The 22,822-nt window shown below is 37.4% G+C and overlaps 1 protein-coding gene across 4 annotated transcripts in view; it reads left to right on the forward strand.

Annotated features, from left to right (window-relative positions):
- Window positions 1-284: 284 nt before the first annotated feature.
- Window positions 285-22,822, forward strand: part of MARCHF1 (membrane associated ring-CH-type finger 1) — a 140,034-nt gene continuing 117,496 nt past the window's right edge. For 2 of the 4 annotated variants that reach the window (XM_087936667.1, XM_087936668.1), the window contains exon 1: window positions 286-892. In XM_087936667.1, the coding sequence (XP_087792793.1) occupies window positions 794-892 (99 nt within the window). In that variant the 5' untranslated portion in view covers window positions 286-793. Of the gene's footprint in view, window positions 893-22,822 lie in introns of all 4 variants that reach the window. The other 2 variants (XM_087936666.1, XM_026699953.2) reach the window with 2 other exon arrangements.

Raw genomic sequence — 22,822 nt, forward strand, 5'->3', positions numbered from 1 at the left:
CGAGGGGGAAAGAGCTTTGGTTCCAAAATAGGACGCTTAAGCGCCTTTCGCCGGTTGCCCTTAATTTGATTACTTATAAGGCAGCGCCAGCGCCTCAGGCGAGACCGGCCGAGACGGGCTGAGGCTGGCCTGCTCTCTCTCTCTCTCTGAGGAGAGAGGAGTCCCTCAAACGACGGTGCAAAAATAATAATAATAAACAAAAAAAAAATGGAAGCGCCCGAGAAGCCGTGAGAGGAAAAGAAACGCCTTTATTTTATTTTTTTTCTTCGTTTTCTTCTTCTTCTTCTTTTTTTTTAATCAAGACCCAGCTGCGCCTCCCGTTTCCATGACAGTTATTAGGTAACGGAGACCTTGAAATCGTCTCTCCCACAATGCTCTGGAGAAAAAGGGATGGCGGTTGGGTAGGTGGGTGGGGAAGAGGTGGCTCCAGTGACTAAAAGCTGCGGAGTTCCGACTCGGAGGAACTCTGCGCCTTTCGGAGAATTTTCAAAACTCCCGGAGTATTTACTTCTGCCTTTCGTGGGCCGAGCTCTTCTGCCAAGTCGCGGGGCCAAGGGCGACTCGCGGCGGCTTGGCTTCCCGTTCCTTTCCCCTTTCACAGGAATCGCTCTTTCGATTATTATTATTTTTGTCTTTTTTTTTTTCCCCCACCGCCCAAGGACCGCGGGAGTGAGGGGGGGAACTCTCGGCGACGCGAGGATATGAACAGTCTTCCAGGTGGGCTGCTACTCAGAGGGAGTAAATCCGAAAGGCGTCCTCCAATCAGGCTTGGGCAACCCGCCGCCTGGTCCCAATGCCTCTCCGGCGGATCTCGGTAATCCCAGCGCAGGAGACGACCAGCAATGGGAGAAGTTCCATAGGTAGAAACAAAGAGAAGAACAGGGAAGTCGAGGTAAGAAGAGGAGGAGGAGGAGGAACAAGGAGCCCTTGGTTTTTGGCTGAGGGACAACTCGTGGTTGAAAGGGCGAGAGGGAGGAGGTGGAACCATCCCTGTTGACTCAACAGGAAGGATTAGGATGGAGATGGATCTCTTCTTAACCCAATAGGCGGGTTGTGCAAGTGTGCTGAAATGCTCTCTCTGGTTTGGGTTGCCCTTTTCCTGATAGAGGCTTCTCAAATGCAAACTCCCTCCCCACATTAGGGGAGCAATAAGCCACACTTGCGCAGGGGACCAACGCTAAAAAAAAAAACAAATGTGAATTGTCAGCTTTGTACATTTTGAAAGGGCGCTTTTGCAGGAAAGCGGGGTGCGGGGCACACAGAAGGAGAAACAGCCCATTGATTCTGCAAACAATAGAGGCTATTCTTTCTTGTGTTTTTTTTAGATGGCATGCTCAAAGTCAACCCAGCATCTTCTTCCATAGACTAGGGGAAATGTCTCGAAAGAGAATTGTATCGAAATATCTTCATTGTTATCGAAATATCTTCATTGTATCAAAATATCTTCAGACAGCAATAGCATCAGTCGACCACATTTTCTGAAATGCACAATTATTCTTCCGAGTTGTCCCTTTTTTTTCTCATCCCATTGTTTCGTTTCTTTTCCAGAAAAAAAAGACCCCCCCCTCATCCTCTCACTGTATAGTAGGACATATTTATAAATAAAGCATGTTTTGTAGCAGTGAATTTATAAACGGGGTTCAGGTTGAAGGCTTTAATACTATATGTGGAGAGGAGTCGAAGCTGCTTGCCTTTTTAAATTATGCTGTCTTGTAAACATTCCCAGTTGACCTTTAACATACATTTTCAATTGTGAATGAATGTGACGGAGAATTAAACAAATGGAAATATTTAATAGAGGAAGATTTCATGGGTTTTCTATTGGTGTCCTTTTTATAACACTTTTTCATAGTTTATATGATTTATTTGTCAATCCCAGACAGCAATTTATGCTGCTAGTATAAAATAGGTGATTTACTGACTCATGACTTAAATTTTCTTAACTGCCAATTGGCTTGTTACTAATGTAGAGATTATGAGTCCTGTTTTCAGCTACAAATATTCTTACGTTTCTCAAAAAAAAAAGCTGTTTTCTCCAGATAGACCAAGTATAGTCATGATATTGAAAAAGTACTGATGATTGTAAAATATCAGAGTTTTGTTTACTGAGAATCAACTTTAAAGGAAAGAGTATCTAAGAAAGAAGCCATTAATAAAACAATTATACAGATTTGATCCTGATTGAATAAAAATTAATACCCTACCATACATTTACATAGGTAATATGTAATTACAAATTACATAAGTAACTTGATACACGTAAACTGTATGAGGTTCGTAAAATTAGTATTGATTAAAATATGGGACACTAGAGCATTCCTCAAATAAAAATTCTTCCTCATTTTATTTTGAAAGGGATGTTGGTGGTAGTTAATTGGGAAGCCTGGGCTGCTTGTATAACTATACAATATACTATATGATCTTATGGTGGAACAGCAGAAGTAGTTCAGGAAGATTTAGAAATATAATACAACAAAACTTTGAAAATTAATGCTATTCTTTTTTGTAGGAATGACAAGTTTTGATAAACTTCATCCATAAAGAAATGTGTGACAAGACTATCATATGCTGTTTTGAATTTCTTATCTGTTCAGTTGTTTACCCACTGAACTACAAAGATGCCTGTACAATATCAGTAAGAATAGAGAATGTTTTGTATTTTCAATCTAGAATTAAGTTTAGTTCAGGAATATAAAAAGCCTTTACACATCCTTTATTTTAAAAGATGCCAAAATCTTGACTCCCACATTTTCAGAGAATTAGCCCCTTTCTACCCTCAAAGACAAAGAAATCATATTCAAGCTAGATTATAATTTACCTTACACAATTTTCTAAGCTGCATCTCAATTTATTCTTTATATTTGCAGGTTTAGAGTCTTTTTTCATGCTGTCTCACACAGAGGAGTATTTTTAACAGAGCATTGTATTTAACTGTTTTAGAGAATGCTTAAATAAAATTATGCGCTCTTATTTTAATATAGAACTATAATTGAAAATTGATGAGTTGCTTCATTCTTACCCTTCAAACTCTTATTGGAATATGCTTGAGGCTACATAGTTTGAGATTCTTTTTTTTTTTATTGTTCCAAAGGTGTTTTTTTTTTTAAATGAAACTGGACTTTCTTGGGTTTTTTCCTTGAAGATATTTTGGTCATCATCCAAGAAGTTTCTTCAGTTCTGACTGAATGGTGGAAGATAGAAAGATTTATACTCCTTATTTATAAATCCTTCCCTTCTCCACCATTCAGTCAGAATTGAAGAAGTGATGAGAAGCAAAATGTCTTCAAGGAAAAACAAAATCCAGTTGCTTTTTTAAAAAGCACCTTTACTTGACCTGGATGAAAGAGAACGTCCATAGGCATGTTTTCCAATGTCTTCCGTTATTTGGGTGACATCAGTAGATTCCAGCTTGACCAATTTAAAACACGATGTTTTCATTGGCATAAATGATCTCATTGTCACTGTTCCGTTTCACGTTTCCATGCTCTTAAAATATATATCATAAAAAGGGAATATATTAATATTCCTGTCATTCCTGTCTTTAAGTGAAGGCCTAATCTAGATTTCTGTTTTCTAATTGCTCTTAAACTTGTATCATCAGGAAATTCTTTCCACATAAATTTGTCTTCCAAATAAATCTTTTACACTGAAAATGCTTGGATTATGCTCTAAACTGCTTTCTCTAACTTGGTGCCATTAAAATATATTGACCTTCCAAAAAATCCCAGTCACCATAGACCTGGATTATGAAAATTGTACAATAAGCCTGGGGAGATGCTATGTCCCCAAACAAAGGCATTTGCTTACTTTCTCAAGAATGTTGAAAAGCCTAATGGAACTTACTGTGATCTGAAGAAATTGAGAATAAAATTTATCATGTGTGTTTCCATGAAGATTAGATTGTTTTCTTAGAAAACTTTTGTCTCAAATTAAAAATCTTTTCATTGAGAAACCTCCTGGGTAAGTTTCCTTTAAATCTAAGCTACTCTGTACCCTTTCCCCACTAGGTTTCCATCTTTGCCATGCAGTTTTCAACTTATTCTTAAACATAACCATTTTAACAATTTGATACTCAAAATAGTTGTGCTTAACTTTATTTAATGAACACTTAAGTTTTGCACATATTCTATCTCTCTTGGTACTCTCGCTCTTTTTTTGGATCTCCCTCCCCCAACCCATTGTGTTTCTGTGTGTTTGTATATGTGTGCTGTTTATTATTCTTGCAAAATGTAGAACATCCTTTGATGGAGCTGAAATAAGAAAATGTTAATTGCTGCTCTTTTATGAACTGCAACATTTTTTTCTCCTAACTGTTTGGCTTAATAATGAGACCAAACATCAATTACTGTAGATTGAACACTTTAAAGTGTCTTTTGAAAAGTAAATAATATATATTCCGGTACATGAATATTAACAAAATTCACCAATGTGAATAATACAATGATGTAGTTTGCATATAAAATACTGATTGGAAAGTTTGTAGGTCTTAGTAGTCTGAAAACTGTACAAGACTTATTCAGCCAAATGCTTCCCTAAGAACTATGGCTGTTCATTTATATTTTGCATTTGGACTTGGTGACTGAAAATTAAAATTTCCAAAATTTAGCATAAGAAATTATACTTCAAGAATTTGTGTAATTTAGCTACCTACCATGCAGAAGGAAATGATGAAAAGTAATAAAGGGGGTTGAGAGTTATTATCTCTTATCTTAACTTGCGAGATGGAATTGCATTAAATGGAGTCAAGTATTAGTACTCCAAAAGTTACATAATGTAGGATAAATTATAGGTGTATGAACAATGGTTTATTTAGATTTCCCAACATAAAGCATTTAAGATTTGTAATCCTTTTCAACAGTTACTAAAAGAATGGGGAAATTTTTTTGAGACTTAAAAAGAAAGTACATGTCTAAAATATCTTGGGTAATATAATAAAATACTGATAAAACATTTGGATTTTTTTTTTCATTTGATAGAATGTTGAGTAGAATAAATCTGAATGAATCGTATAAGATCTGAATTGATTTGAAGAACAGCAAACTTTGAAATATGTACCTTAATTTACATCAAAAGAATTTTAAATGTTATCTAAACTATAAATAAATATATTGAATTGTTCATTTAAAAATTTAGTTTTTAAAATCAGGAATATTAAATTCATATCTTACTGCCTGAACAAACCAATATGAATAATTTCAGCACATTGGACAGCAATCAAGGTTTACTATGTATTGCATTGATGGGATGGGATATTTCAAGCTTATAATATTTAAAATTTTGGTAGGCCTTTGTTTATGGAAAAATCCATAGGTGAAAAAGATGGAAAAGGGAAGAAGGAACATTTTAAATTATTTCATGAAAGTAGTTTATCCCAGAGCAGAATCTGGAAAACAATTGTTTTTAAGGGAGGAGACTGAAGTGATTTGGATATATGTCACATCCCTTTTCAAATGTGACATAAGGTCCTCAGAATTTTCTGATAATTGTATAAAATTTGAGAAACTTTCCTTGAGTTCCATCAATCTCGCTAATCAGTGCTAGAGAACTTCCAAAAAGATATATTTCTGTTCCATGCTCTTCTGAGGAGGGGAAAAAAAGATTCAAACAACTTTTTAAAAAGAATGTATTGTCTTGACTTGTAGATAGTATATGACCATCTCATAAGTCTGTTAGGCTTTTTGCCTCTAAGTTTTAGGATAAGCAACATTGCTTCAATCTACTCTTAGATCTGTGTGTCTTATATTTAACTGGTGAATTTGTTCCAGTGCAAATAACTGTTATGCAGAAGATGGTGGAACAGAATTGCTAAACTTTATGTCCTGTCTAGGTAATTTGAGCCGGTGCAGGTGGTTAGAACTAGCACTAATAATTACAGTGCTGTCTTTTGTAGATTTTTGGTAGCTCATTTTCACATTAGATACTTGAGTGCATGTAATTACTTAGTCTCTTAATAAATGCATCAACATCTGTGTTCATTTTGTATAAGTTTATTATAAGGGTTAAACAGTCATTCTAACCACTATATAAAAATTACTGCAATTTTTCAGTCAGCTGCACAGCTTCTATAGAAAGAAAAAAAATGATCCATTCATTCCATCATTATATTGTCCTAGGCAACACAAAGCAAAACCATTTATTCATAATGTTCACACAAAGAAGGCCAGGAAGAAGATACAAAGTCTTCAGTGAATATCTAAAGGACACTGCTTTAAAAGGGGTAAATATTCCAGATAGAAAGGAAGTAGTCTCACAAGGACTGTCAATTTCTATGGAAACTGAACATCCACATTGACTAAATTCTTATTAGAATTTATACTATTGTGTTTTTAAAAACTAAAGAATTATATTGACCAAGAGATTGTAGGTCATGCTCACAGAAAAAGTTGTACATTGTTGTAGATATTATCTATAAAAACTGCACATTTGGACACATATGTCTACAAAACTGCATTTGATAAACAAAATAGAGGGACGGTTACAGAGGTAGTTTGGTCCTGGGTTGAAGATGCTGGTCTAGAAACTTCCTAGATAGGAAACTAAGTTCTGGACCTCCCTAAGGCATGAAAACCAGACGGGTGACTTTCGCCAAGTTATAAGAGGTTAATAATGGGGGAAAATATTCACAATGCTCACTGATGACTGCAGAATATATTAGATGATTATAATGATGAAATTGTAATGGTAATCATGTGACAAATTGTTAACTCCTTGTGTTTTCCGATTCTTATTTTAGACTGTCAGTCAGAATAGATGCTGAAAGTGGATATAGAGAAAGAAGTTGATAGTTGATGGTTTCAGTTGGAACTGAATGTTTTCAAAATGATTTGTAGAATAATAGTCCAAAATGCACACACATGCAATACTACTTCATTGTTGATTACTTTTCTTCAGGAATCACAAAAGCTTACACAAAAGAATTTACCTCTTACTTTCCTCAACCCACAAAATGTTTGGTTTTACCCACTCTGAATGTATTCTATAGCTTGCAAAATTGTACCACAGATTGATTTTGTACTAGGGCCGATAAATGGTTCACCTTTACAATAGCTTGAGAGTTTAGTGACTTTTAGAATGGTTTTCAACCTTAGAGGGCATATTTATATACTTATGATGCAAGATATAAGGGCTTATAAACAGGGGAACAAAAGATATTTCAGCAGTGGAAATCACACGTTTCAAATAGTGTTGGCATTGCACAGCGTGATGGTCTGTTTTGTTACAATATTTTTCTGCATTATTGTATATGACACACAGTAATGAACCTGTTGGTGAGAATCAAGAAAACCTATACTGTACTGTAGTATTACTTTGGTTTCAACATCCAAAGGTGTTTTGAAGAGGGCAGAAACATAAATATAGCATCTACTTGGAGCATTATAAAGTAGCCATGTATTTTCTGAAATTAAATGGCAGCTGCACTTGGCAAGTTACATGATCCTGATGAAACTTTATAATGATGTACTGGAGCAGTCCAACGTTACATATTAGAGATCAGATTATTTTCTTCCACGTTCATCCTTTCACTTTTTCCCCTTGCTCATGTAACAATAGAGATTTGAGTTTTAATTTAACTTAATTTAACTACTTGAGTAGATTTGCTTTTTAAAAATAAATAATACCTTTTGGACAAGGTGTTATTTTTCTCCATTGATGTGCAATATTTTATCTATGAAGAATTTTTGAAGCAGACTTTAAAAACTGCAAATTTTAACTCTGCATCAGACAAAGTAAGCCTTAATATGTTGAATTTAATTATTAAATTAAGTTATCTTCCCAATAAATACTGTATTCTTGGTTAACTACGTAGAATGTGTTTGCTAACAGTTGAAACAAATTGATGGCCTGTGATTATCACGATCATAAGATTATAACTAACTCTTGACAATATATCAATATCATTTGCTTAAATTTGACATTGTACAGCAGCAATCCCCAACATTTTGGGCACCAGAGACTGGTTCTGTGGAGAGAGGTTTTTCCATGGACCAAAGGGGTGTGGTTTCACATCCTGCATGCATCCCGCAGATGAGGCTTCACTTGCTTGCATGGCCTGGTTTCTGACATGCCATGGAGCAGGTCCAGTCCATGAACCAAGGGTTTGGGACCCCAGTTGTACCATCAATAATTTAACTTTTTTTAAAAAAATTTGGAAATTAAATTTCATTTTCAATATTTAAATATCACTGATACATCAACTCTATTGCAGGTTTATGCATAAATGTTTCAATCCTATTAAGTCATCTTAATAATAACAGTATTGGAAAAGTAATGTTATACATAAAAATGTCAAGGAAACGAAAAACCAGTGCACAGCAATTATACTTGACTTCTACATTATTATTGCAATTAATAACACTTATTTCTTTCAATTTTTTGAAGTTAGGTTAGCAAAACATCTTTCATCCTGGGGGTCCGTTTTAAATTTAAAAAAAAATCACAGGAATTTTTAGATAGTTTGAACTTCCAAATGAAAGTTCTCAAATGGAGGTGCAAAATGTTCTTAAGGTGATATAACTTTGTTACTTTTAAAGTGAGAATGATTCTGCGATGTCTTTTTCCCACATTGTTTTTCTTAAAAATAAAAGCTTTATAATATGCAGTAAGATTACTCAGTTGCTATTTCTATGAGAATTGGTTTTCATTCTACTATTGCATTTGCAGCAAATGCTACATAAAGCAAATTGTTTTTTGTATATAGACTTATCATAAAAGCAGTGTTTAGCAGAGAAAGAGGCAAGAGGAGACCAAGAGAGATTAAAATATAATTGTTGCATCAAATAAGCATGATTGTTCACTATTGACTTAGGGCTTTGAACCTATATTATGTTCAGCAATTGATTTCTGACTCCACAAATGTAGAGAATAGCATACTGTGCACTGTAACTGGACACATTTAAGATATAATTGGTTAACAAATTTAATAAGCCATCATTTTAACATATAGTCATTACTCAATAAATTATAGCGTGCTTTCAACTTGAAAATTGATTGCCAGATACAAAGAGATTGTAAAAATGGTGCCACAAAAACAAGGACAAGTAGAGCTGTCTAATTATAATATTGGAAATGCTTCTGCATTGGAGAGCTTTGAAGCCTTTGCTTGCCCATTTAAACGGATAAATTTCAGTTATTTCTGTGCCAGGATAAAATCTACAGGGAAGAACAGCAGACAACGCACTTGTTTGATATTTGTCCACAGTGACTTGTAAAATATTCATTTCATGCTCATTTGTAATCAAAATATTTTTGAGTTGCGTGGCGCTGTCAAAACTATAAAATCTCAGGAAAAGGTGCAGCGGTTGTATGGAGTTGATGAGAGGTAACGTGCATCCTGTGTAGGCCCAAAGCAACTTTTCACCTTTGAAGCAAGTGCTGCATAGCTCTAAAATGCACAAAAATATGATGATATGAATCCCTTAAATATCCTTTTTTTCAAGCTACATAGCAGGGGTGCGAAACTCACATCATGGCGGTGTCACGTGACATATTACAACTTTTCCCCCTTTTGCTAAACCGGATGTGGGCGTGGCCAGTGTGTGTCGCATACAGCCCTTCTACATAGTTTCCGTCCCAACACACAGTGTTACTTGGAATTTCATGTTGCTTTGATAATGATGTGGGGGAAAATCCTATAACAGACTTCAAAATAGGCATATCTTAGTTAAGAAGTAAAATACTCTGTTAAAACTTTTCCTAAGCTTTAATCCATCTGTTATATGATACAGAATCATTTGCTTTGGTGGTGGTAGTCTTTCCCTAAATTAAAGTAATCCTGCTTTTGTACACATTACGTTAAAAAGAGGAATTTTTTGGAGGGGGAACCACTTTGTTCCAGTAGGATTATTTTTAAAGTGAGATGATTAAGCAAAGAAATATGGTAGCAATCTCTGGTTCCCTGGAAAAGATCTTTTCTCACATTTGAGAAAACATGGAATGACTGAACAATGCTAGCGTCTTTATTGTTGCTCGTTATAGTGGAATTTGCTGTTATAATTAATCATGCATTCCTGCCTTATTTATAAAATACTTAGCAGAACCATGCTTCCTTTCTACCTGCCAGGGTTGGTCGTCTTTGAACTGCAATACTACCCTAATTTTCATCAGTTTGAGCTGATTATACTATTCATATTGATGAATGATTGGATGATCCATGCAGGGGTGGGATTCTACCAGTTTGCACCTATTTGCTAGAACCGATTGTTAACATTCTAAGCAGTTCGGAGAACCGGTTGTTAGAAAAAATTACTGGCCTAATCCTGTAAGGAAGGCAGGAAGGAAACATTCTGGTGTTGCTTACAGAAACTGCCTCTCCGTTAACCCTTATTACATCCTTGGCAGGACCAGACTTCCTGTCTCTGGAACTTCTCTGGAGTTTTTTCCCCATCCTTTCCTGGTGCTTTGCTTGTGTGGAGTGACCATTCAAAGTTACAATGGCACTGAAAAAAGTGACTTATGACCATTTTCACACTTAGGAATGTTGCAGCATCCCCACAGTCATGAGAGGCCAGGCGAGGAGATGCGTGCCTCGATGTGAGTGATATTGAGTTGGCCACGCCAGCCAATAGCATGACCACTAAGCCACGTCCTCCCAGTCACATGACCACCAAGCCATGCCCACCACCTAAGCCACACCCACAGAACCAGTTGTTAAAAATTTGAATCCCACCCCTGGATCCATGGTTCATTTTCTTTATTGAGACTTGCTATGTTCTAATCCAGTGGTGGCTAACCTTTTTGGGCTCCCATTCTGAAAATTGCACGCATGCCAGCACCCAGAAGGCAGTGCACGCAGTGGGGTCCCATGCCCCCTACACATGTGCGCACGACTTCCCACATGCATGCCATGTGCAATGTGTCTTTGCGCATGCACACGCATCTCCCACCCCCTCACATGCGCACCCGATACCTGACAATCAGCTGTCGGGCGGGCAGTGGGGCTCTTCCGGGTGACTTCTCGCGTGCTGTCAGAAGTGGCTCTGTGTGCCACTTCCGGCACGCGTGTCATAGGTTCACCATCATGGTTCTAATCTGTGACTCTGATCCTGAATTTATATTTTTATACTGTCTCCTAGATTTGTCTCTGGATTGCACTCCAGCTGAGTGCACTTGGCAGGATGCTGTTGCTCTGTGTATTGAGATGCTTGTGCAAGCTGTTGGCGAGCCCCTTCTTAAAGCAACTTTCTGAAGCCACTAATTGGAGCAGAGAGGCTCCACATCTTTCAAAGGCTTGACTCTGACACTGATGCTTTTATTGGTCTTCTCAGTATGAAAGTACATGTACCCAAGGCATTACTGCCTTGATTTACTTTGATCCAATGGCATTCATACTCAAGAAGAAAAAAAAAAAACACAGTAAAATACTGTGAAGCAGCCAAGCTTGAAAATTGTGGCTGCCTCAGAGCTCTGAGTAACCATTTTAAAGAATTGCTCTGAATGATTTTCAGAAACTTACATTAAATGTTGTGTCTTGTTTCTACTATTTGCCATGGTCTCCTTCCACAGAGTGATGGACAGGACACGATTTACATTGTTGCATTTGTATATCTGCAGTTCAGATATTCATCCTCAACAAAAAGTAAATTACTTTGATTTCATGTTTCTTTTGGCGCAATGTTAAAAACAAGACAGATGATTACACTAAAATGTTTAATTAGCTACAGTGGTGTAAAATTATGCACAGCATACAAGCTGAGACCTTCCAAATTATAGCTTCTTACAAAGTGTAAGATACACAGTGTATATTTATAAATTAAGAATTCTGTCACTGTTGTATAATTTGTAATTAACCATTTAAAAACTAGCATGAATTGTGATGCATGAATTTTTTTGTCATCTGCTTTGCTTTATATAATGTTCTGTTGTTTTGAAGTGCTTTATAAACTATATAATTGTAAATTGCATGCCTTTCTATAAATGCTTTACTATAGTGAGTAGTTACAATAACGCAACCTAAAATGCACACACACACACACACACACACACACACACACACACACACACTAGACCATAGTATATAGTCTCCAACTTACAATACTTTGTTCAGCACTGAAAAAAGTGACTCGTGACAATTTCTCACACTTCTGAGCATTGCAGCATCTCATGATCATGAGATCAAAATTCGGAGTTTGGCAGCTGACTCACATGTATGATGGTTCTGGTGTTCCAGGGCCATGTGCCCACCTTTTTCAAGCTTCTCACATGCAAAGTCAATGGGGAAATCAGTCACTTAACAACTGTGTCACTAATTTAACATCTACAGTGAATCCTTGAATAACTGTGGCAAAAAAAAAAAATTGTAAAATTGGGCAAAATTCACTTAAAAGTTTCACTTATCAACATAAATATTGGGCTCAATTCTGGTGACAAGTTGAAGACTACCTGTACTTTATTCCCACAGTAGCAAATAATTGTGGATGCATGTAGAGTAATAGAAATTGAAGAAATGACTTGGACTTTTTCCATTTCATTCTTGTAGCTTCATTTTTAAATTAACTTTCAGGTCAGAAAATATCAGATAAAGCTTACTTCTCTTTCATAACATCTTTGGAACACAATGTATCTGTAGAGGCAGACACTCTTAAAATTAACTTCTGAGTCCATTTTTCAAAAATATTCTTCAATATGCCAAGTGTTAAAATATTTTGCTTCATTCTGTATTAGTTAATGAAATGTGTTGTTCTCCTTCAATTGTGGACTTTAATTCCTTCTGGTTCCCTCTATAGGCCTTCAATGTCCCATACTATTATTTTAAAAAGAATTTAAAACAAAAAACATTTTCCATGGGAAGGATTTTTATAATTAAGTCCAAAATCATATTTCAAATCCATCTGGACCTTTAGTCCATTTGTAACTACCTGAAATAAAAGTTCTAATATCTATCTTGCTGTATATCCCAAAGGATTTTTTTTTTGGCTTAGTCCTTAAATTTGTACTTAAAATTTCTTTCATTAAGGATTGAAGGAAACTTACCAATACTCCAAAACAGGTTGATCCATAACTGATAGCAGTTAACAAACAATTACTGAAAGTGATTAGAAAAGGAAGTATGCAAATCAACGAAGGATGGTAATCCCCATGTCTCTTCTACCTAAACTGGAGACTGCTGCCATGTAGTCTTGTGAGCAGAAACTATATGGTGCATACGTGAGTTGTCTTAACTCCTTTGTCTGAAAAGGAATTATATACTTGCTGGCTCTTCCTTCTGCTGTGATTGTTGGGTCTGTTTTAACCATTTCTTCCTCATAAGTTCCTGTTCTGTCTCACATTTCTTCTTTCCCAAAAGATGAAAGAGTACAAACTCACACAAACACAGGCAGGCAGGCTGGCTCGGACTTCACAGAGTTAATTCTCTGGAACTGATAATGTCCTTGGCATTCTAACACGCTCTGCCTGCCAAGTCCGAACTGATAACAAGTAAAAAGCTACTCCCAGAAAATTGCAAGGCAGACCACAAAAATAATTCACAAAGAAAACCTGAAGTAAAATTAAACTTTGTCCTGTACAAAGTTCCAGCCGACAACACACCCACTTTTATCCCCTGTGGGGTGTGGCTCAATGACTCAGCTCACTCTCTGACCCGCCCACGCCTCCTACGTTGCTGTTCACGTTTCTCCCTACGACGCTGCTTAGGATCAAGCCAACATTCTTCCTCTTGACTCCCTGTCAGGGGCTGCTCCCATATGCCTTCCTCCTGCTTAATCTCAGGCTGTTCCTCTCGGTTGTCCGATGAAACCTGAGCCATTATAAGGGAGGAAGGCATTGCCAGAGATGAAGGTCCTGGGGAGAAAGGCATCCCCAGTTCCTCCTCCTCATCTTCCAAGTCCTCTTCCTCTGACAGCACAGGCTCGGGAATCGGAGCCACAACAAGTTCCAATGCTACATTGAACATAGATACTAAAAACAATAAAATGATCAATCAAACAAACTAAAATCCTGGATGATGTCTTAATAATTAAATGGGATATAAAATAAGAAATTAAGAAAGTGACTTGGATAATTTTCTTATATTGGGTTTACAAAAGAAACTTATTTAATCTTCAAAGAATTTTCTGAGATGGGGCAAAGAAAAAAATGAAAAGAAATAATGAACATTATTTGAAGATAAAGATTAGAATTGTTAAAAGTAAAAGAAAGGAATATAAAGCAGTTTTATTTGATCGAGGTTAAAATAGATATGTAAACAATGTGAATTCACAGTGGCCAGTTGGTGTTGGCCTTCATACACATTGAGTTCTTCCTGAGAAACTAAGACGTCAAAATGTATCAGCATCGCATATATGTGGATCCAAGCAGTGTAAACTTTAGTAATTGATCAATCGAAACTTTATCAATGTGTATATTTTCTAAGTGCTGTCCAAGATATTTTGATATTGCACCCAGTGTGTTGATATGATATTTTAAAATAACAGAATAACAGAGGTGGGAGTAACATTCCTGTTCAAGCAGGAAGCTCTATGCCATTTCAGACAAATGGTCGTCCAACCTTTTCTTAAAACCACTGAATATTGTAGCATCTACAACTTATTGCGGCAAGTCATTGCATTTACATCGTTCCAAATGTCAGGAAATTTTTTCTTAGTTCTAGGTTGGTTCTGTCCTTGATTACTTTCCTCCCATTGCTTCTTGTTCTTTGGAAAGTAGGTTGACCCTCTTTTCTTTGTGGCAACCCATGAGATATTAGAACATTGTCATCCGTAGTCTTTCCTTTCATTAAATTAGACCTACCCAATTCCTGCATCCGTTCCATATTTTTTTAATTCTTTGTCTTTCTACTATCTGCTATATTGCTACATCAGTTATCCATACTTCATACAGCTATATCAACACTTTATCAGTGTTCAGTATTCCTGCAATAATTTTGACTATTTTTCAATTATATGTTCCCACCGATTTTTCAATACCTGCACATGACAATTTTTACAAGTTCAGTGAATTATTTTGGCGATTGTGTTATATCATTTTTTATAATCAGTATGTGCAGCCTTCTTACATTAGTTAAGTATATGAGCTACTGTTTCCTTTTGCTTCTTTGCAAAATCTGTATTTTGAATCATTGGATGATTTTTCAGTTCTGGCCTTACTGTATTACTTCGAATAACTTCAGTTTCTTTTTTCTTAATGTTTCAGCTGTAAGCCGTTACTAAGTTTCATCTTTACCCACTTTCCTCTTGATCTTTTGTAGAAATTGACCTTCCCAACATTCTGTTTATGTTTTATTGCACTTTTTAAATACATTTTGTTCTTGTACATCAGGCCTGTTAAACTGGTGGCCTGCCATGTACAACCCACACCCACTCTGGCTCTGCAAAGGCAAAAAAAAAAAAAAAGTTGCGATATATCACAATAGACACAGGATGCAATCGAGTTTGACATCCATTCTGTACATTAAGTTAGATTTTTAAATAGGCATCCATGATAGTTCTTCTCAGTTTCTTTGAATTGAAGTAAACCTCTGCCTTCATTTCTGTGAGACAGATATAATCTAACAATATGCACTATGGAGGCAACAGTTAATTATGAGCAGTTTTATTGGGTTTTTTTTCCCTCTAAACTGCCCAGTTCAGGTTCTGTCCAAATAATAGTTCCAGCAGTTTTGTCCCAGATAATGATGGCTTTGATGATGTTTCCACTATTCAGTTTTGTCTTTAGTAATTTTATTAATCTTTAGATATATTCTTTATTAAATTACCCATGCTTGATGTTACCCATCTGTAAAATGCCGAGATATTTATAGGTTTCATTCTGATCCCTCCTAATGCTTTGGCCATCCAGCATTTCAATTCCAAAGCAGTTTGTGATTTTGTCCAAATTTATTGCTATAGCACATTTCTCTATGCCAAATTCCATAGCTATGTGTTTGCTAAAAATTCTTACAGTGTTTGTCAATGGCTGGATTTTGATTTCTGATTTTCCATAAAGATCATCAAATCAAATGTGAGATCTTATTAATATTTTTTGCTGCTTGATAGCCAAGATTTTTTTTCTTCAATGTCATTGAAGATGGAATTACAGCCCTGACAAATAATGAGAGACATAAAGAGTCAGCCTGGAAGATGATTCTCCTAATGTTGACCATATGTAAATTGTTTGTTGCTATTTGCATTTTATTAATTAGAAGTTGATGTTTTGTATCTCTGCTTTTTCTTTCATTTCTTTTCTGCTTGATTGGAAGGATTTTTTTTAAATCTCGGATAAATTAATCAAATCTTTATTTAGTCATATATCAGCAAATAAAACACAAGAGTCGCAATTAATTAAAAGAAAAGAAAAAGAAAAGTTATTATAAAATATCAAAAAAGGGTTAAAGTTAATACTGTGGTGTACTGTGCAGTCTATAGAACAGTACTTGGCTGTGGTCAAGGAAATAAAATCAGATTAATCCAATAATAACATCTTGAGATAAATTAAATTGAAACAACCAGGTTTTTTATTAAAGAGTGGTAATAATTCCTGGCAAGCATCTGCATAGATAGGACAATAAAAAATAACATGTTCCATTGATTCAATTATTTGTCCACCACATGGGCACAGTGTTTATTTGAAGAAGGTTATTTTGGTATGCTCCTACAATACTATTAGGAGGGCATTGATGTGGTCAGATAATGGTAATAAAATAACAAAATGTAATATGCTTACAAAGTAATCAGTTTTTTTTTTCATTTCTGGCATTTGATGAAAAGCATATATTTTCATGGAAGAGATTATTGATAAACAGGAATGATAGTTTTCTAGGAATTGACTAAGGATCTATTTCACAGATGCTTAGATGCTTCAGGCTTTTCTGATTCTTCATGACTAAACTCCAGGTCACCAGGTTCCTTGAATCCTTTATAATTACGTTAGCGTGACAGCATCTAGTTACCGGGTCTTCTTTTGGCCTCTTTTCCAATTACTCTCTTTTTTTAAAAAAGCTTTAGGATCATCTCCAATGACTCTTGCATTTATATCCGACATATTTAAGCTTTAAGTTTCTAATGAGCAATCGGGCTTCACGTCCTCTAGCATTGAACAATTTGTTTTTACAGATAGTCCTCGACTTGCCGCCATAATTGAGCCCAAAATTCCCATTGCTGAGCAAGACAATTGTTGAGTGAGGTTGGCTCCATCTTATGCCCCTTTTTTTTTTGTTACCACACTTGCTAAGTGAATCTCTTTGGTTGTTAAAGTCAGTAAATCTGGCTTGCCCATTGACTTTGCTTGTCAGAAGGTCACAAAATATATAATTCTAGGAGACTACAACCACCATAAATTGTTGCCGTGCATCTGAATTTTGTTCTGTGCAACATGCCCAGAATTGTGTTCCTGGGCATGCTTCACAGTCATGTGAAAAGTGGTGCAAAGAAAGACAGCACAGCTTGAGATTCAGTGTTACAGCTTTAAAATACACACTAGTATTGCTTAAAAATTTGGTCATTCCTGTAGGCCGCGGGTGGGCAATTAATTTTTCCCAAGGGCCATCTGAGAATCTGGAACTGCTGTGGAGGCTGCCAACTCCTCATGCCTCTGCCACTACTGCCCAGCCACTGCACCCCGGACAGGGGGAGTCAAAGTGTCAAATGTGGCCTGTGGGCCATAAAATGCCCTAGTCTGTTAAAGTTGTACTACTCAATATTAAGGACATGAAGGATGTTCACCGTGTATTCAATCATTTTTTAATAAATTGTTAGTCTTCAAGCTGAAATCCTGGACAAATGATTGCTCATTTTCACCAACAAGCAAAGCCTTCCAAATTCAGGTAGTCCTTGACTTACGACCACAACTGAGCCCAACCTATTGCTAGGCAAAACATTCGGTGAGTAAATTTTCTCTATTTTATGACTTTCCTTGCCAAGTTAGGAACTAGTCCTTCTTTTCTCAAGACTGACCATACCAAATTCCTGCAACTGTTCTTCATATGCTTTTATCTCCAGGACCATAATCCTCTTAGTTGCTCTTCTTTTTACTTTTTTTTTTCTTTCAAAGTACAAAGATGTTTTCTACATCTTTTTTGTAATGTGACCCAAACTGGATGAAGTATTCCAGCTGTGGTCTTTATAAAGTTCTATAAGCTTTATTAATACTTTACAGGATTTTGATTCTGTGTCTCTCTTTATATAACCAAGGATAGTATTAGCCCTTTTGGCTACTACTGCACACTGCTGGGTCAGATTTAAGTGATCGTCCACTAGGACTCCAAGGTTCCTCTTACCATTACTGCTTTTGAGCCAGGTTTCACCTAATCTGTACTTGTACAGTTGGTTTTTCCTGCCTAGGTGTAAAACCTTGCTTTTTTTTTTCATGTTGTTGGATAGGTCCTATTGTTCAAGTCTGTTAAGGTCTTTTTGTATCTTGAGCCTATCTTCTACTCCTGCCGGTTTGGAAATTTGGAAAATCTGCAAATGTGATGAGTTCCCCTTCTATTCCCTCATCTAAATCATTTACGAAAATATGGAAGAGTACTGGGCCTAAGGTGGAACATTGTAGTATCCCACTGCTTATTTCTTCCATGTAGATTGTAGTATCATTTGGGACTACTCAGTGAGTATGGTTTGTCAGCCAATTACAAATCCAAGTCCACAGCATTTCACTGGTTTACTAATTTAGTCATTCTGCCAAAGAATGGAATATGATAGGTTTAGCATGATCTCTACTTAAAAACCCATGTTGGCTACTAGTTGTAACTGTATTTCAAGATGTTCACAGATCTCGTTTCTTTTAATTATTTTTTTCCAGTATTTTTCCAGGTATTGATGTTAGGCTGATTGGTTTGTAGTTTCCTGAGTTTGGATCCTCCCTCCCCTTTTTTTGAAGATGGGAAACGCATCAGCTCTTTTCCAACCCTCTGGTGCGCCAAGATTTTTTGAAGATACAATACAATGGTTTTGAGATAATATCTGCCAGCTCCTCTGGGATGTACTAATCCATCAGGTCTCAATAATTTATATTCATCAAGATCAGACAGGTATTCTCTAACCATTTTCTTGCTTATTTTAATTTTTATTTCTAGTCTGTCTTTTACAAATTATGTATTTGGTAGGTTGGGCTATAGTGTCTTTTTGTGTGAAGACTGATGCAAAGAATGAGTTAAGCAGCTCTGCTTTCTTTCTGTTGCCTGTTACTTCCTTGCCATCTTCTCTCTTTAGTGCAGTGGCCCCCAACCTTTTTTGTGCCATGGTCCGGTACCGGCATCACAAAATTATCCACGGCCCGGTACCGGCATCAGCACACATGACAAGGCAAGGCGAGCCGAGCGACCGGCCAGTCAGCCGTCCCCCGCTTCTCCCCGCCACCTTCAACTCCTCCTTTGTACCATTTTTGTGCTTTCTTAATCTCCTCCGCCATCAGCATGGCTCTTCGTTCAAAGCCGCCCCCCCTTCGATGAAACTAAGGCACGAGGATTCTTTCAGGAACCAAACGCCGCTTTCCAACCGGAAAAGCTCACCCGGAAGCACTTTCTAATTGAAACAAGCTGGCGGCGCCCAAAAAACCGGCAGCCCAGTAGAAAATGATCCACAGACCGGTACCGGTCCGGGGCCCGGTGGTTGGGGATGCCTGCTTTAGTGGACTGTTTCGTTGACTTTTTTCTTGTTATTTATATGTTGAAAAAAAGTTTTTTAAAAACTATCTTTGACTTTTGTTGGATAGTTGTATTTGGGGTGGATAGATAAAATTCAGTAACTGACTTAAATGTTTGTTTCCTTGTTCTCCAGAGCTTTTGAGTTTCTGCTACTGAACTCTGGTAGCAAACAACTTAGAAATGGCCCTGCGGTTTCCTGCTTTTTAGTTTTTTTTCTGGCAAAAAGTCAAAACCCATGTGTAAACTTATCTTTAGTTATTATAAAAGAAGAGAATATGTGTAGCTCAGGGTAGAGTCTGAAGTTCTCTGAGCTTGGTTGTTTAGTTATTGCACACCAAAAATATTCAATTAAATACAAATTTCAGCTAAAAGAATGCAATTCCTCACCATCCAGCCAGAGCAAAAGAAGCTTCCTGGATGAGAAGTGAAACGTCTTCAAAGAAAAACAAGAAAGTCTAGTTGCCTCTTGAAAAAACACCTTTGGGACCTGGATCATTGTGAATCTTCCTAGACCTTCAATTCAGAATTTTTGAAACATTTATCCTTCAATTGGCAAAAGGCAATTCAGGCTATGCATGAGGACAACATTTGATGTATTCTAAAGCAAGGGGGTCAAACTCGATTTCATTGAGGATCTCATCAGGGTTCTGTTTGACCTTGGGGGACTGGGGAGGGTGTGGCCAGGGTGGGTGTGGCCAGGTTGAGGTTACTGATGTTGGGTGCCTGTGGTGGCTCTGCCAGTGCAAAGAGGCTCCTGAGCTCCATTTTCAGCCGCGACGGCCTCCTGCAGCCCTCTGCCAGCGAAAATGGAGCTCCGGTGAGCTATGTGCATCCCCCTGGGCCCCATATTTAGCCTCCTGAAGTCCTCTCCGAGCTCCATTGTTGCTGGCAGAGGCACTGTAGTCCGTTCCTTCGCTGTTTCCAGGGTGGCCTTGCAGGCCAGATCTAAACACCTCACAAGCCAAATCGGGCCCACAGGCCTTGAGTTTGGCACCCTGTTCTAGAGGATGAATATAGGTCATGCAGGATGATAGCAGGTACTGCTAGTTAACATGCCACCTACAATTCTCCCAAAGAGTTTCCATTGCATACCACAATGACACAGGTTTTATAAGGGCATAAATTGCTGTGGAATATCAAATACAATTCAGTGGTCTTTCCCTAATTAGAATTCCTTATTGGCCAAGTGTGATTGGACACACAAGGAATTTGTCCATGTAAGACAAATGTAGCAAATGCTCTCAATATACATAAAAGAAAAGATACATTTGTCAAGAATCGTAAGGTACAACACTTAATAATAGTCATAGGGTACAATAAGCAATCAAATCGTACTAGGAAACAGTAAAAATCATTAGGATGCAAGCAACAAGGTTACAGTCATACAGTCTTAAGTGGGAGGAGATGGGTGAAAGGAAGGATGGGAGGATTAATAGTAATGCAGACTTAGTAAATAGTTTGACAGTGTTGAGGGAATTGTTTTTTAGCAGAGTGATGGCGTTTGGGGGAAAAACTGTTCTGGTTGTTCTGGTGTTCAGTGCTCTATAGCGTCATTTTGAGAGTAGGAGTTGAAACAGTTTATGTCCAGGATGTAAGGGGTCTGTAAATATTTTCACAGCTTTCTTTTTGACTCTTGCAGAATACAGGTCCTCGATGGAAGGCAGGTTGGTATGATTGTTTTTTATGCAGTCCTAATTACTCTCTGAAGTCTGTGTCTATCTTGTTGGGTTGCAGAACCAAACCAGACAGTTATAGGGCACAGATGATAGACTCAATAACTCCTCTGTAGAACTGGATCAGCAGCTCCTTGGGCAGTTTGAGATTGTAAGAGGTGGTAGTATGGGAGGGTTTCTCCTAAAATCTACCACCATTTCTACGGTTTTGAATGTGTTCAGTTCCAGATTGTTCCAGTTACACCACGAGGCAAGTTGTACAACCTCCTGTCTGTTTGTGGATTCATCATTGTCTCAAATGAGACCAATCACTCTTGTGTCATCAGCAAACTTCAGTATTTTAATAGATGGATCATTTGAGATGCAGTCATTGGTATATAGGGAGAAGTGGAGAAAGCACACAGCCTTGGGGGCCCCCTGTGCTGATTGTACAGGTATCGGATGTAATTCTGCCTAGCTTCACCAGCTGCTTTCTGTCTGTTAGGAAGCTTATAATCCACTTACAAGTGTGTTCAGGTACCACTAGCTGGTTTAGTTTAGTTCAGGGGTCCCCAACCACCGGGCCGCAGACCAGTACCGGTCCGTGGAACATTTCCTACTGGGCCGCTGGTTTGCTGGGTGCCGCCATCTTGTTTGGTGAGAAAGTGCTTCCGGGTGAGCTTTTCCGGTTGGAAAGCGGCATTTAGGTCCTGAAGGAATCCTCGCGCCTTAGTTTCATCGAAGGGGGGCGGGCTTTGAACAAAACTAAGGCACGAGGATTCTTTCAGCACCCAAGGCAAGGCGAGCCGAGTGACCATCCCGAAGCCGCCCCTAAGCGAAGCCCATCGACAAAGGTACAAAGGAGGAGTTGAAGGTGGTGGGGAGAAGCGGGGGACGGCTGGCTGGCCGGTCACTCGGCTCGCCTTGCCTTGTCATGCGTGCTGATCCCAATACCGGGCCGTGGATCATTTTGTGATGCCGGTACCGGGCCGTGGCACAAAAAAGGTTGGGGGCCACTGGTTTAGTTAGAAGAATGTTTGGAATGATAGTATTGAATACTGAACTGAAGTCTACAAAGAGACTTAATTGAGCTTTAAATCTTAGAAACTAACATCAGCAGCCTTGAATGAGTTACTTGGCTTACTTTCTATTGGAGCAATAGTTTTCTAAGACAAAATGAAGTTTAGATTTATTTCTGCTTTACTTATGAGGAAGAAAAATAATTCTGTGCATTTCAGTTGAGAGGAAAAAATATATAACATATAAATCTGGCTCTAATTTTAGAAGGTTATTTTTAATACTATCACCTTCATCACAGCATGTAGATTGAGCAGCTGTTACCTCTTACTCTTCAAGCAAACTAAAATGTAAATATATTTTTCAGGATGTTTGGAACCAGCTTATCCTTAAAAAGGAAGAGCTTTTATAATTGGTTTTCAGTAACCTATTTACTGGAAATTAGATTTCATGTAATTATCCCAGGGTGAAGTAACTCTTTATCCCCATTAATATACTTATCTAATACACATTTTAATACCATCTCTCAGTAATGTACTTTTGCATTCATTGAAATATAGGAGCACCTGTTATTACTTTTGCATTTTGCTGGCTAAAC

This window comes from Pseudonaja textilis, chromosome 6 (genome assembly GCF_049901715.1).
Source record: "Pseudonaja textilis isolate UNSWEBS1 chromosome 6, rPseTex1.2, whole genome shotgun sequence".
Classification (NCBI taxonomy): domain Eukaryota; kingdom Metazoa; phylum Chordata; class Lepidosauria; order Squamata; family Elapidae; genus Pseudonaja; species Pseudonaja textilis.